The sequence below is a fragment of the Bos grunniens genome, chromosome X (genome assembly GCF_055505025.1).
Source record: "Bos grunniens cultivar Pamir isolate PY7600 chromosome X, Bosgru_T2T1.0, whole genome shotgun sequence".
NCBI classification, from domain to species: Eukaryota; Metazoa; Chordata; class Mammalia; order Artiodactyla; family Bovidae; genus Bos; species Bos grunniens.
Window position 1 is genome coordinate 144,105,865 of NC_141194.1, and position 16,915 is coordinate 144,122,779.

At 40.9% G+C, this 16,915-nt stretch overlaps 1 protein-coding gene across 3 annotated transcripts in view; it reads right to left on the reverse strand.

The window, feature by feature from the left end:
* DOCK11 (dedicator of cytokinesis 11) overlaps positions 1–16,915 on the reverse strand; it is a 212,089-nt gene that overhangs the window by 144,970 nt on the left and 50,204 nt on the right. For all 3 annotated transcript variants that reach the window (XM_086388270.1, XM_086388268.1, XM_086388269.1), the window contains exons 2-6: positions 9,831–9,947; positions 9,665–9,754; positions 8,928–9,010; positions 7,700–7,769; positions 6,471–6,566 (exon numbers count right to left, since the gene is read on the reverse strand). In XM_086388270.1, the coding sequence (XP_086244396.1) occupies positions 6,471–6,566; positions 7,700–7,769; positions 8,928–9,010; positions 9,665–9,754; positions 9,831–9,947 (456 nt within the window). The remainder of the gene's footprint in view (positions 1–6,470; positions 6,567–7,699; positions 7,770–8,927; positions 9,011–9,664; positions 9,755–9,830; positions 9,948–16,915) is intronic.

Consider the following 16,915-nt stretch of genomic DNA (forward strand, 5'->3'; position numbering starts at 1 on the left):
CCTCATAATGACCTTGTGTGGTAATTACTATTATCATCTCCATATTGCAGCAGAGAAACTGAGGCCCGAGGAGAGAGCAGAGGACCAAATCAACTCTATTTCCCATGACTAGCCAACTTCACCTAATATACTTGCCCTGTACACACTGCCTGCCATGCTCACCTCCTTTCTGATTCCCTTCCTTGACGTCCCCACCCCCTTTCCTGGTGGTCCAGTGGCTGAGACTCTAAGCTCCCAATGCAGGGGGTCTGGGTTTGATCCCTGGTCAGAGAACTAGATCCCACATGCCACACCTAAGAGTTCGCGTGCCACAACCAAACATCCTGCATGTCACAACGAAGATCGAAGATCCCGCATGCCACAACTAAGACACAGTGCAGTCAAATAATTATTTAAAAAATAAAAAAAGCCCCTAATAAATGGTTTTAAACATTCACCAATGAAGAGAGAAAAGGAAACATTAAAAAAACAAACTAATTAGTGAGAAATCCCTTACCCATTAAATAAGTGTCATCTGTTTGTCAGCTGTGAGAGATGGACTGGAAGACTTGAACATACAAGGTATTAGTGTAGCAAAAACTAAAAGCTTCCCTCTACCTCTGTTCCAATAAACACAGTGACCTTGGCCTCCCAGCAATTATTTTAATTTCATATGTGCTTTTTTAGGTAAAATCCTCTTTTGATTTGTTGTTCACCCAGTGCAGAAGGCAAAAAGCCCTCCTCTAACAGTGAAAGAATAAGTGAGAACTCTTAGGCTCTGCTTTGTGCAAAAAGAAAGGGCACCAGAACTGAGTCATACATCAAGCAACTGAACTTGCAACCCCGATAATGTACCCAGACACTTCAATGTTTAATTGCTAAGAACGGAGAGGAGGGAACTTGAGGAATGTGACCAAATTGAGCCAAGAAGATGCCTAAAGGTGGGTGTCCCAAAGGGTTGGCCAAGAATCTGCAACAGATTTTTTTTTTATGAAAAACCACAGTCAAGATCAGATTCTTCCTTATTCCATATCATTATATCCCTCAGGAAAAACAGTTCTGAATACCACAGGAAGGTCATGTCCAATATCAGAGCTATCTAGTCCACACTAAATTCCTTCACTGATATGGAGAGATGCTGAAAAAAGCAGATGTCCCTAGCAGCTAGCTACTTGGGAAAGAGAGTATGGACGTTTCCGTGATGACTGACGCTTCTGCCCAAGGGATCATTTATTGTCTTTGCTATCTTTAAACTGCTCTCCAGAACTTTCCCAGGAACTGAAGAGTAGCAATGGGGTGTGTTCTCATGATCTAGAAGGTACAAATTGAGGAAATTAATCACCTATGACAAAGCTTGTCTTGTTTTAACATGAACACTGAGAAAAAAGCAATTATGAGCTGAGTGAAGTGGTCACTGTGCCCAGACAACCAACAGAACTTCTGGGAGAGCTACAAGCTGCCAGCATCTGCCTCCATGAAAGGACATGCTCAGGCACCAGATAACTGTGACTTGGGGAGGGACACATGTCATTAGCAGCTCTCCTGTAGCTTGGGTTCCTCAGAGCTAGTTCTCAGCCAATAACAGGGAAGCTCAGCAAGCACTTCTGGGGAAATGAGAATTGTAGAAAATGGTGCAGACTATATCCCGTCTGACCTCACTGGCAGAAAGGTGGATACTGGGGAAAATACAAAGATTTATTCTCTAAATATGGGGTCTTCCAATCTTTCAATAGGAAGAGCTCAGCTCAGTTTTCACCAGACCTTTTTCCCTAGAGACCATCCATTGCCTTCAACGTTCTTGCAAAACTATCTGGCAGCTAGCAAGGGAGGCTGAACTTTCTAAAGCAGCTCATGTACAAATTCCTTGGGCTACATTATTCATATTGCATTAGAGGTCATGTGCTTGCTTTCTCAAAAGCCCTTATAAAGTAGGAGTCTTCTGATTCTCTTTTATCTACTGGACTTTGTGGAGTCTTTTCTAACCCCCTTTCCTTCATTTTTTTTTTCTTTCTACCTTCTCACGTGATTCTATTTCTTCCTTCCTGGCTATTAGATGGCCTTATTTCTGAGAGGCAACATGGCCAGGAAAAAGACTCAGACTTGTTGATAAAAATAGTTTTAAAGTGGTTGTGCATAATTTCAAACAATCTAAAGGACTGATTCTGCATAGCTTTTAAAATCCAAAAATTTTTAAGTGAATAAAGATCTGTAAACTTCACCTCCCTCTGAAAGATACCCAGCTGCCCTGCTTTAATCCCCGTCATCCACAGAAGGCTCCGCCAGCCAGTGTCAAGACACAGCGCATCAAAGACATGCAGATAAAATAGGAGGGCAGACACATGGCTCCCATAGGCTGTTATTTGCCAATGAGTCATGATTAATACCCAGAGCCTTCTGCTGTAGCTTCCTGGTTAGCCTGCTGTGAATTTGCAGGGGCTGTCAACACGCAAATTTTCTGATAGAAAAGGTTCTTTGGTCTCAACTCTGCAAGCGCTAGCCCTGTGGTGAGCTCATTATTGAAGCCACCAAAGCCTGTCACCAGCATGGGCTGGAGTTCCTAGCAAGCAGGGGACTCTGCATGTACCGAAAGTCAAACTACCAGCAGGATCGGGAAAATGACTCAACCAACAGCATACCTGAATCATCTTCCCATTCACTCAGGAGAGGAATTAAAATTCTTCACGTCAAACATTGGCGCAGTAGAAAGAGATATATAGAATTTTCCCTTTCAGAGTGTCTCATAAACTCTAGCCCTCCACCTCAGTTCTTCTGTCCTCTGCCTGAGCCAATCCAGGCCTGATGTGTATGATCCCCCACCCTGTACAGGGCACCTAGGGATACAAGCCTGAGGCCTCCAGTGCATCTCAGTTTATTGGCCTGTACTTCTGCTTTGGCCCTCAGTCCAACTTTAGCCTGACGACTATAAAACTGCTACCCACGCCCCATCCTCCCCCTGCCTGTTTCATACACTCACACACCCTCTGTTTATGTAGGGAGAAAGAGTACAGTAAACACTACGAGTTTCCACTAATTTCAACGATGCTAAACTAAATTAGAGTCAAAGTACAATTTTTATAGGAAAAAAATATCTTGGTGAAATCCTTCAGATACCTTTAACTGAATCTGGCTGGACCTTCCTCTCATGCCCAGTCTAGCCATGAGAAAATCTGGAAATCCACTACTTATTGCTATGGTTTTAGGAGGTAAAAACCAGAAGAACATAGATTGTATATTCAGCTCCCAGAAATCCAAAATGGAGACTCAGAATCCATAATAAAGAAGAGCTGGGATAAATGAAATCCATAACCTGAGACAATTCCCAAAGCTCATTATGGCCTTTATATTTCAAATTATTCCCCACTCATTTTTTTAAAAAGAACTGTGTAGCACATATGACCAAATTAATTTACTCTTCTTTTCCTTTCTCTGCTTACTGTTTGGTAAAGGTTTTGAAAAGAATAGGTGTTTTTATGTTATGTGAATTACATCTCACTTTTGCAAAAAGAAGAAAGAAGTGGTAAAAATATGAACAGCTGGGGATAAAAAAAAAAAAGGGAGGGGGGAAGCAAAGAGCCTAGCTCAGCAGCAGCATAGAAATGATTAGCCGGAAACAAACAGCAGCTGTCCCCTTCAGCCAGGCCACGTGGTTACCAGGTCATCTCAGACCCACGACCCACTTCATGAATTTATGGTTCCTGCCTGGCCTTTGTAAGTAGTGGAGTTTTAAACCTCAGGGGGAGATGATACAAAAGCTGAACAATCAATCTTTGACTAACTGAGTGAATTGCTTTTCTATTTCCATTATAACAAGTTACGATAAATTTAGTGGCTAAAAACAACATAAATGTACTATCTCACAATTCTGAAGGTTAGACATCTGACATGGCTCTCACCAGGCTAAAATTAAGGTGAGAGCAGAGTTCTGCTCCTTTCTGAAGGCTCTAGGGGACAATCCACTTCCTTGCCTTTCCCAGCTTCCAGAGGCTGCCCGCATTTCTCGGCCCTTCCTCCATCTTCAAAGCCAACAACATAGCATCTCTCTCTGACTCTGCTTCTACCCTTACATCTCTTTCCCTAACTCCCCTCTTTTGCTTCTGTCTTCCAGTTAAAAGGACCCTTATGATTACATTGGATAATCCAGGCTAATCTCCCTACTAGCTGATTGGTGATTTTTTAAACTCCCCTTTGCCATGTAAGGGAACATTTATAGATTCCAGGGATTGGGAATGGATGTCTTGGCAGCGGGGTCTTTATTCTGCCTACCACATCAATCTGTAGTTCATGAATTATGGTAGAAAATTTGAAAGCATACACCTTTTACGTAAGACAACTGCATTTGCATTTATAATATATAAGCTCCTTAAAAAGTAATACTGGGGCTTCCCTAGTGGTCCAGTGGTTGAGACTTTGCCTTCCAATGCATGGGATGCAAAGTCTATCCCTGGTCGGAGAACTAAGATCCCACATGCTGCAGAGCAACTAAGCCACATGCCACAACTAGAGAGCACACAGACCATAACTGCGTCCACACTTTAACTAGAGAAGCATGCGTGCTGCGACGAAGCGCCTGCATGTGCGATGAAGACACAGCAGAGCCAAAATAGAAAAAACTAAAGAAGAATTTCTTTTTTAAAAAAGGTATATGTAAAACAAATTATAATTTAGTCATTATAAGTGGAAGTGTTAGTCGCTCAGTCATGTCTGACTCTTTGTGACCCCATGGACTGTATGGACTGTAACCCACCAGGCTCCTCTTTCCATGGAATTCTCCAGGGAAGAATATTGGAGTGGGTTGCCATTTCCTTCTCCAGGGGATCTTCCCAACCTAGGGATGGAACCCAGGTCTCCTGCATTGTAGGCAGATTCTTTACCATCTGAGCCACCAGGGAAGTCCCAAAGTCATCAGACTAACTCACTACTGAAACAAATCCTGTGGTGAATAGTTCTGTAAAGATATTAACTCCCTGATGTCTTCTTTTAGGAGTCCAGATTTTCATACATTTACTTAATGTTGGACTAAAGCTTAAGTATGGGTAAAGCATTTTAATATTTTGAGAAGTTAGGGGAAGAGAGTGGAATCAAAAACCATAGAACCATTTTCTAAGAAACTGCCCAGAATTATCACCTTCACATGGACATTTCTGAACCTGATAACTCTGATAGGAAATATAATAAAGACTTGAATCTCACTCACTCAGCTAGGGAGCACCAACAACATGCTGATTAAGATCACAGGCTCAGGCATCTGCCTACCTAGGTTCTGATCCTACCTCTGAAAACTCGAAGCTATATGACTTTGGGTTAATCACTGAATTTCTTTGTGCCTCACTTTCCACGTGTCAACCAAGAATAATAATTTTACCTGTATCTTAGGACTGCCATGAGGATTAAGAGATACAGAACGTGAAACATTCAATATGGTGCCTGGCGCAGATCAAGTCATCAATAAGTGGATTTTCTTATCCTCACCACGTTCCAATGCACAGGTTTAGGTGCAAAAGACATATAGGAAGTATTCTGCAACTTAGATTCATTATTTTCAGCACTTGAAAATGAAAGTGAGAACAGGACATAACCACTAAATGGAAAGCAACAGGCAAAATATTAAATTAAGATAAAACTGGAGTCTTCCCTTGGTAGACACCCATGGTTTCTGCTTGCAGGTTATGTGCAAGATAGAATGACCTTTTTTACTTAAAGGAAGTGTGAATCACCCTCAGCAAACCACATGATGTGATATTGAATATCCAAAAGAACAGTTATATTTGGTATCAGAGAATAATTTGGTTTTCTGCTCAGAATCTTCAAGTAGCTTGTTAGTTTTACCTTTGGATTGTAATGGCTCTCCACTGCCTCCTGAACAAAAGCCAACTTCATGTCTGAGGCATTCATGGCAGAATTTGATCCCTCTCAAGTTTCTAACTTCATTTTGCACAAACCGCATGCATAAAGTTGCTATTCTGGCCAAACTACAAAACTCTAGTTCTGACAGGACTAAGGTAAGCCTTGGTATAGTAGCTAATTTGGTATGTTTCTTAAATCTAGTTTGGAGGTTTCTGCAGGCCAAGAATACCGTCTTAGATATCCATACATTTTCCCCATTGTGATCGGCATAGAATGAGCAACTAATTAAATTTGGTAAAGAAAGAGAGTACCCTATTCTTCTACTCAATTTACATTCATTTCCACACAGGAACCTTTGATGCCTTTTTTGTTTCAAAGCTATTTTCTTCACTCAACTGACAGCCTCCTTTTCAAACACCCTGATTCAGAAGATAATAATTACATTTCTTTAAAAAGGTACGCTTCTAAATTTATCTAAGGTTCCAGAGTTCTTCAATTCCATACTTCTGTGAGAATCCTCTCACTAAAGAATTTTTTTTGCTGGGGCTCCTTGCTAAAAAATTTTTAAAAATAAATATTGCTTCCAGAGAGGCTAGTCATGGCACTATCCTTAAAATGATGAAATGATAATAATAACTACTTCCTACCTTCATGGTAACTGTGATGGTGCTATTTACATTGGCTTTATGCAACCAGCCTTGTTTGATCACACCACCCTTCTGAGAGCATAAAGATGATGAATCCTGAAACAGAGGGAAAACCATCAGTGAAACAGCAGCTGGCCCATTATCTAATCAAACAATTGGGGAGCACAAACTAGGCCCTGCCGCATTTTGCAAAGCATAAAGCTCCCTCTCCCTGCACCCCCCACTCCCCCTTGAAGATGCCTGATTAAACTTGAAATTGTTAATAACAGGATGAAAGGCTCTGTGCTGAGAAATGGAATATTGCCTGCTGTATCAGTAGACAAAGGATGTCAAAGTCAACAGCAATTGCAGCCACCAAGGATGGTGAGCTGGTGAGCCCTGAGAGAACCCAGAGAGGAAAGAATACCTGCCATCTAGCAGCCATCAGACTGCAGCCACTCCCTGCATTAAACCCTGAGGAAACTCAGGATACTGGCTCCAGATAGCGGAGGTATATATCAAAGGAATGATGTCAGTGAGCCCCGACTCTTGCATCTTCCTATACATAGAAAAGTGCTAAATTCCTTAACTTGGTTTTCTTTAATTAACAATCATCTTTTGATGTTCAAAATTCCTGCCCTTCATCACAAAACTTCTAAATAACCTGGCTCCACCTCTTTCCTCCACTGAGCAGTTCTTTCAGGGTTACTTGAGATGCTGCCTCCCAGACTTGAAGTCTTACAAATGTCGACTGAATAAAAACGTAACTCTCAACTTTTAGGTTGTGGATATTTTTTAAGTCCACAGTGCCATGCACACAATAGACACTCAATATTTACTGAATCATATGGGCTGTCTTGTGGGAAAGTCTTCTACATTATGTAAATGGTCAAACTTCACCTCAAAATGTCATAGACATCTGGGTCCTCTGTTCCAAGAGGGATCTATCAGGCAGGAGAGTCCATATGAATCACCACACCACATGCCCAGTGCAGGAAAAGCAACTCCACAAGTGTGTCCCACAGGTGGGAAAATGGGTTTATACACACATCACAGCCCATTTCACTTTATTTTTCCTAAACTCCATTTGGAAATACAACAATGTTAAATTAAAAAAAAAAAAACACTCATTAGCTTGAAAGTTTGCTCCAGATCATTCATAAACAATTCTTTCCCTCATCTTTTCTCAGAGAAATCTCTCTCAACACAAGGGACCTTGAAGAAGCCAGTGCAATTGCCCCCATCATTACCTCATCCTTCTCACAGTCCTCATCAATCTCAAATACATGATTGGGAATCTTTTCTGGTCGCAGAGACTTGCTGAAAATACAAAAGAGTAGTCTTAGACACTGAGCAGAATACAAAAAAAGAAACCAAATCAAGATGAGTAGACTTCTTTCTTTCACAACCAAGAAAATGCCAAGACATAAGAAGGAGGAATTCTTTTCTCCTTTTCAAACTGAGATTCTCCCCTCTGGCATTACCTTCTGCAAAAGGACTCCCACGCGTGCAGCCAACAGCAAAGACGTAATAAGCCCACATTGCAAGGAATGCACGCCAGAGCTGTCGGTGGTGGGACCTTATCTTTCCCAGGCCAAAAAGCAACCCCATGTCATTCTGGCTCTTCCATCTGTTTGCTATATGATCCTGGACTGACCATCTTAGGACTCAGCTTTAAAGGACATTTTTAAGACTCAGTTTTCGTCTACGGGAACGTGCCTTGAAAGCTACCAAAGGCTACACCAAGTCTTATTCCTCCAAAACATCTCCCATGTGATATCCTGTGAGGTTAACAATCTTATGGATGAAAAGGGGAGGAAAGTAAGCATTCAAGTGACTGAGTGACTAGCCCAAGGTCACCCAGCTAGGAAGTGGTAGAAATAAGATTTGAACCCTGACAGTCTGGCTGTTGGGCCAGAGTGCTCACAGCAGCCTTTCAACTCAAATGAAACAGATGCACTTAAAAAAAAAGTATCTGCTTATTTATTGGGCTGCATCAGGTCTTAGTCGTGGCACATGAGCTTAGCTGCCTCATAGCATGTGGGGTCAAATTCCCCAACCAGGAATCTAACCCGTGTCCCCGGCATTTCAAGGCAGATTCTTAACCACTGGATCACCAAGAAAGTTTCAACAGATGTACTTTTGTCAGAGATGTCTGGGGCCATCAAACTGAGTCAAATGTCTTTTGGCTTTTTCATTGACAGCACTAGAAAATGCTCACATTATCCAGAATCAAAGAAGGATGATTTTACAGTCAATATACATGCACCAAAGCCAAGAAGTGAACACGTCCATTTCAGAAAAAATTTCAATAAGCAAAAATATCCAATTACCCAAAACACACTTACCAAACATACTGGTTGTTTGAGGTTTTGCTTTATTATCTGTGATAATTGAGAAGCTTCACAAGTGGTTTGAAAAAATGTAAAATGTTTAATAACTCGCCTCTTGAAAGTTTCTCTTAAATTCTAAACTTACCATGGCAGCATTCGAAAGTCTCCAGAGAAGTCTTCATACTTGTAGTTCACCACATGCCAATCTGTGCTATAGGTTTTAATACACTGAAAGAAAATAGGAATCTTTCATTTGAAATGTAGGAAAGGTACATGCACACTGTTTTTATGTCTGGTAATAAGCTGATGGGGCTTCCCTGGTGGCTCAGGGGTAAAAAATCTGCCTGCAATGCAGGAGACTGGGGTTCGATCCTTGGGTAGGGAAGATCCCCTGGAGGAGGGCGTGGCAACCCACTCCAGTATTCTTTCCTGGAGAATTCCATGGACAGAAGAACCTGGTGGGCTACAGTCCATGAGGTCACAAAGAATTGGACATGACTGAAGCGACTAAGCAGCAGCAGCAGCAATAAGCTGACAGACTTTTAAAAATCATCTGGGGCATGCTAGTACTGAGATCTTCCTTTGGGGATTAACTGTGTCTTCCTAAACCAGTTGGTGGTAATAAATCCCAATTCACATGTTCTCTTGGACTCTCTGACTTCAAGTCCAAAGAGTATTCAAGTTTATAAGAAAAGACTAAGAATACAAGCTACTTGTAAAAGTATTTAAGCTGTATCCTCTATGTCACATCAAATAGACTTGTTATGTAGGTCAGTTAAATTCTAGTAATTTTGTTTTCCATTTCCACTGGAGTATTTTAATTACAGTATTTACTAAATGAATGAATAATGACTTTTCTTCTGTGGCCTCTGAGCCTCTTACCTCTTTGACAAACAAACTCTGGGCCCTCTTCTCACCATCTTCTGGCACAGTGGACTGGACTGTTCGGCGCTGACGACTGATCACGGAGATCTAGAAGACACAGAATATTCTCGCTATACGAACCAGCCTGAAAAATGCAATTTTGAAGAAGTACTAGTGGACTCACAGATATATCTTCCATTGGAAACATAAGCAGGTCTCGGAGCGGGTCGCTGTAAATCTGAGTTTTTCTTTGGGCGATAACGTTCTCATAGTCCAAGGGCTCAACAACTTTGGTCTTTTCCTTTATAAGAGACACAAAGAAAGTAATACTGTCAAACAGACTGAAGTTCTTTGTCATGTGTCCAAGATACATTATTTCACCAAAGGGATTACTGATAATCAGCACTTAAGGGAGACACTTTTATGAGAGAAACCATCTCTATAATTAGACACACACACCAAATACACACACACACACACACACACACACACACACATCTCTCTGCTAAAGGCAAGAGCTCAGGAGAGACAGCCCTGTACTCTGCTTGTCCGTGTACCCCCCAACAATTTATTGAATTTAAGACAAAACAAAAAGTGGCCTATTTAGAAGCCTGTGAGTTGATAATGAGTATGCACTATTCACTGGGTAACTGAAAGGGAGGCAGTATCAACATTCCTATGCCCATTCGGTACCAGGCATGCTGTCCAAAGGATGCCTTAAGTTCTGCCATAGCCGGTGCAGGTATGGGTCCTGGAGATGCTTGATTCAGTGGACAGGGCATGAAAGGATGAGGTTCCGGGTGGCAAAGTCAAGGGTCCCTGTGGGACTTGCAGGTGACACAGCCATTGACAGTAGAGTCCAGCCGAGACCAAGGTTACAAGGGTTAGTGACTCTGAGAAATCCAGGCTGTGATTCTTTTAATAAGAGTGATAACAGCATTTACTAAGCCCTTTCTAGATGCCAGGCATCACACCAAGTGCTTTCTCTACAGTTTTTCATGTAAGACTCATAATAACCCAATGAAACAGGTTGAATCTTTGTCCCCACTTTACAGATGAGGAAATCCTGGACTCAAATCAGGTTAAGTAACTTGCCCACCTTTAGAGCTGGAATTTAAACCTGCATCTGACTCCAAAGCTCTGTTCTTTCTACTTCATGCAGCCTTCCGTTGCCTGAGAAATACAGAAAGATACTAAAGAGCAAGGTACTGAACTTGGAATAGGATCCCATCTCCTACCTTCAACAAACCTAAAAGATGCTAACAAAAACAGTATAGAGGTGCCTCAAGAAATTAATAATAGAACTACCATACGATCCAGCAATCCCAATTCTGGATATATATCTGAAGGAAAAGAAATCATTATCTCAAGTTCACTGCAACATTATTCACAATAACCAAAACACGGAAGCAACCTAGATTTCCATCAAGAGAGGAATGGAGTTTTTAACAACATAAAATAGATAGATAGACACACAGATAGAAAGGTTGTTCAGTCACAGAAAAGAAGGAATTCTGCTCCTTGAATAAATCTTGAAGGCATTATGCTAAGTGAAATAAGTCAGACAAATATTATGCAATATCACTTATATGGTAGAATCTAAAAAAAAGTAGAATGGTGGTTGCCAAGGGCAGGGGGATGAGGGAAAACGGGGGAGAACTTAGTCAAAGGGTACAAACTTTCAGTTATAAGTTAAGTTCTCAGGACCTAAAGTACAGCATGCTGACTACACTATATTGTATACTTGAAATTTGCTGACAGTAGATCTTAGACATTCTCTCACACACAAAAAAAGGTAATCATGTGAGGTGATAGATGTATTAATTAACTTGATTGTGGTAATCACTTCCCGATGATACATATATATTAAATCATCATGTTGAAGCTTTTAAACATATACTTTGATTTTTCAATTATATCTCAATAAGTCTGCTGGAACAAAAGATCTGAACAAAGATATACTTTATTTCAAGTCAAATTTGGATTTATTGACCCATGGGATTAAATTAAGCAGATTATCCGTATCATGTCTATAGATATGCATGTGAAATGAGTTGAAACAAAAGAAAAAAACTCTTATTGTGAACGCAGAGATTTTTCTGATAGGAAAATTTGACCCCCTTGTCCCACATCTACCATGTTTCATGGACCCAATGAAAGAACACTGTGAATGCAGCTTCCAGCCCTAACAATCAGTGTGATCCATTTCTCAGAGAAATATGAGAATAAAGTGAATAAAGCCCCATCAGAGAAGGCAAGACTTAGTGAAAAAAATTTCAAAGTCTTGCTTTTGGTGCCAACTATCTTCCCATACAGATTGCAAAAACAGTCCTCAAATTTCAATGTTTAACCTGTTGGATTAGCATCTATTAATCTCTCTGCATAGTAATTTCATAAGTACCTACTCCAAGTAACTTTGAAAAAGAAAAAATCCTCCTTTAGCTTTCTAACGTAGTTGTCAAATTAATATGCTAAAGGATACAGCAAAATGAACCACTTATTTACACGTGCAGTATATGCATTCTAAAAATGAAACTTGCAGTTCTCTGTGTGTTTTAAAGGCCACATATTCGTGTTACAGAAAACAAGGTTTCACTTTTCATAGAAAACCGATTCAACTAAGCATTCTGGGTCTTTGGTCCTATTTCTTTATCAGTGGTAGCTCGAATGCAGAAAAAGGTAGAGTGGTTATTCTGAGTCCCACAAATCTTCCCCTGAAAGAAGATCTAAGCCTGTGAATCAGGCTTCATCTTTTTAAGAGGAAAAAGAGAAGGACTAAGGGCTCCCTCCCATCAGCCAGCTGCCTCTGATCTGAATTTTTTTCTCCAGCCCTCTCCCAGGCATTAAAAGCCCAAACTGTCAGTGGCTACAGTAGGAGTCAGCCCCAAAGAACCCCATCCTACATTTCCCTTCCAGTAGGATTCAGTGTAACTCTGTTGGCATCAGAGACAATGAAAACCTTTGACTTTTAGAATTATCATGATTTAATAGCAGCTCTGCCTGGCAGTCTATGTATAATTTTTTAATTAATTTGCATTGGAGTACAGTTGCTTTACAATGCTGTGTTCATTTCTACTGTACAGCAAAGTGAATCAGGGGATTCATATACAATATATCCCCTTGCCTGGCAGTCTAGAACATAAAATGCTTATCTAACTTTCCTATTTGGCTTTATCATTTGATGATCAAACTTACAGGGTTACCCTAAATAAAGCTTCTATCATACACAAAAAGGGTCTTCCTCTCAGATTTGGGAACTGCCTTCCTGCCAGTTGGTACACTGATTGGCCTGAAAAGGTGCTTTCTCATAACGTAAGAACACTGTTATAATAAATGGTACTTTATAAACATCCAGCTCATAGCAAGCTCCCACTGTGTACTTCTCTAAATTCTGTAGCAGCATTAAGTAAAAGGCAAAAGCATTCATATAATCTGGAGAGAAGCAAGCATATGTTTCAGTCTTCTCTTCTTAAGTAGTGACAGGAAAACCGTCAGCCTAAATTTGGAACCTACTCAGTTTTCACCATGTAGGAGAAAAAAAAAAGGTTTGCCTTTCAAAGTTCATATTCACTGATTCCTGAGGGCTCTTGAAATAACTTGCTGGTTATATTATTAGGGGCTTGGGTGTTGTTTCACTCCAAAATGCCTTTGAAGTTTTAAGAAAATACTTTCAATATATATTCTACCTGTTTCTTAACCCAAACCTGTGAAATAGACAAGGAAAATACTATTGTTTCAAAGTTACACACGAAGAAACTGGTTGAGAGCCTTAAGATCAGCTGTGTATATCCAATGGTAGAATCTGGATTCAAATCCAGGTCTTCCAACTACTGATCCTTTTTCTGTTCTTAGTGTGCATCCATGCTCAGTCGCTCCAGTTGTGTCTGATTCTTTGCAACCCCATGGACTGTAGCCAGCCAGGCTCCTCTGTCCATGGGATTCTCCAGGTAAGAAAACTGGAGTGGGTTGCCATGTGCTTTTCAAGGGGATCTTCCCGACCCAGGGATCAAACCCAGATCTCCAGCGTTGAAGGTGGATTCTTTACCCACTGAGCCACCTGGGAAGCCCCTCTGTTCTTAGCAGTGTCTCCCAACTCAACTTACTCATGTAAAAAGTCTTCAAAAATTTTTGCCACAACTTCTGCACTATTATATACTCCATATTTTTCTTCAAATCTCTTTTCCATTGAAATGGATTTATTGAAACAGTAAACTTCGTATCAGTCCCCCAGAGGAAACTAAGTCAATATTTTCCTAATCCTTAGTAAAATAAAAATTTAAATGTCAATCTCTGTACTGTGGTTTGGGACACAGTACACTCTTCCAGACTTAGGACACTAGGACCAAATCTCAATAGACTTTCATGTATAAACCCTCAAATTGTGAAGAAGTGCACAATTCCACAAATGAAGATAACTTTCTGATTTCTAACATCGATTGAAATGACAGAGATTGAAAAAGGGAGCTCGTCAGTACAGATTCAGATACAGTCTGCTTCTTAGTACAGAGACAGGAAGGCACAAAGACGTATCCTCACTGGGAATCACCAACAGCATCAAACACTGAAGACTTTATGCTTTAGTGGTAGTCCCTGTATATCTACTGCACAGTGTGACTGATCATTCATCATCTCAACTTACGTATGTATCAATGTAAAACCAAGTTTGCAATCCTAAAATCATATGTAAATATGTATATGTAAGTATATCTTCAACCCTCCAACCACTCATGTATTTAAAAGGGAACAGGGACTTCCCTGGTGGTCGAGTGGCTAAGATACCACAGTCCCAATGCAGGGGGCCCAGGTTCCATCCCTGGTCAGAGAACCAAATCCGACATGCCACGACTAAGACCTGGAGTAACCAAATAAATAATAAATACGTAAAAATAAAAGTGCACATTACTAGCAAGCTGGCTTAGTACTGGGGTGGGTTGCCACTTCCTTCTCCAGGGGATCTTCCCAAACCAGGGATTGAACCCGGATCTCCCGCATTGGAGGCAGACACTTTAAACTCTGAGCCACCAGGGAAACCATATCATTGGAAACTGTATCATTTCAATTTCATTTTTAAAAAGTAATCATAATCATGTAATATTCTGTCAACAGTGCAAAATCAGCCTGCTGATTTAAATCATTACTTCTGTTTAGATATTACACCAAAGGTCATTCGTTCGCTGGTAAATTTTTGACTTTAGAAACTAGTTCTCCTTAAGAATGCTAAGAATGTCTCTTCTACAAGTCTGCAGTGAACACTGCTTGACAGAATCCCTTCTGTATCACACTGGGAGAGAGAGCAGAGCAGGCAGAAGGCTTAGCAGTGGGGCATGGAGCCAATTCAAAATCTCCCCCTGCCACCTCCTTCTCCACATTAAGTTTTGGTGCCAGAAGGAGAGCGGCAACAACTGGTTTAAGAAGGAGAATGATGGCGACCAAAAGTTAGAAGCTGATTTTCGCAGTATTGTGATCAGACTATGGTTTCAATGGCATCTGAACAGACTTATATTGAAAATAACAACCATCTTAGAAAAGAAGGAAGACACAAACAGAGGGGGTTACTCCATGCATCTCTCCTTCCCACCCGTTGCCCACTTCCCTCCCTTGGGAATGACTCCAGACAGCCACTAAGAGATTTAGCTCCCCTTTTGTTTCAGACATTTGGAGCCAGGTTTGGAAGGCTTTCTCCACAGAGATCTCAAAATAACACTTTACGCTCAAAATGGCCCACTGGGGACATGCTGCTTCCAGCAATGCAGAAAAGAAAGTGGGTTGGGGGGCAGAGCACTCTTATCAAGTCCCTGCTAAGCTCCAGGCTTTGCGCTAGCCCTGGGTGGCTCAACTGGTAAAGAATCCGACTGCAATGAGGGAGGATCTGGGTTCGATCTCTGGGCTGGGAAGATACTCTGGAGAAGGGAAAAGCTACCCTAGTGAAGAGAAAAGCTACCCTCTTCAGTATTGTGGCCTGGAGAATTCCATGGGCTGTATAGTCTGTGGGGTCACAAAGAGTCAGACACGACTGAGCAACTTTCACTTTCACTTCACTTTGAGGAGCTCATGATCTACAGGGGGAGGTTGATAAAGCCAAGACAGCTGTGATCACAGAAACTGTTATACTTGATCACAAGTATAACACTTGATCTGTTTAACTTGATCACAGAAACTGTTATAATTTGAAGCCCCATTTGGCTTCCACACGTGTCAGACCCTTTGATATGACATTTTCTTCCAACAAAACGACTGCACAAGTGTTCTTGCACATTAAAGTGTGCGAGCCCATCTATTCACATGTATAGCAATCAGAAGAATTCCCCTATATGGCTACACATGGTCTCGGATCATTTCATCTTCTACTTTTGTTGATAAATTCTGTAAGGTTGGAGACTAGGTATCTGTCAAGAGTGGCGGGATGGTAGAGAGCAGCAAAATTTGAGCTGCAACTAGCAGAAATGACAAACGTCACCACTGTAGACTAGAGATTTCTAGAGGGGGACTCTACACAGCATGGCAACAAAGGAACATGACTGTGAGGAATTTTTCATAAGGTTCATGTCAAGAGTATCTGGCTTTATTATGCCCTTGTCTTTTGTCAATCATATGATTACCTTTCACCAGGTCATTTCTTTTCCTTTTTCCAAATAGGAACTCAAGTACCAAAAGAGCTTTGAATTAATATAAACTGGATGATGATGCTAGTGGAGGGAAGGCCATCTTTTCAGTTAGTACAACCGACTTGGCAAAATAGACATGAACATATTTTAATAAAGATTATTTTTCAGGACAGATCTTGGCACAGATACCCACTTACAAATCTCATTCAAGACACTGACCTTTCTTACAGCTAACAAACAGCTAAAGGGAAAATCATACTTTTCATGAGACCATGGGTAATGCTCATTCCTAATTTCTACCTTGGCTCTCACATTCTTCCTGTGAGAGTCCAACCTCCAACCTCTCTCATCCACAGCCCTTAACGTCTTTCCCAACTACTGTGGCATTTACTCACGTAGAGCTGTAATTGCATTGTGGGTACTTTGCATATTAGACTCCTTAGCAAGATCGTAAACACCTGGAGGAGAAAACAATGTCTGTACATTAGCTATCCCTTACACTGAGCATAATATACACTAAGTATTTTATATCTATTATCTCACTTAATTCCTGCAAAACCTCACAGGAGGTTCTTTTATTATGCCCATTTTACAGATGAGGAAACTGAGGCTCAGGCAGGTCCAATGCCACATATTAGCAGAGCTGGGATTCAAATCTATATCT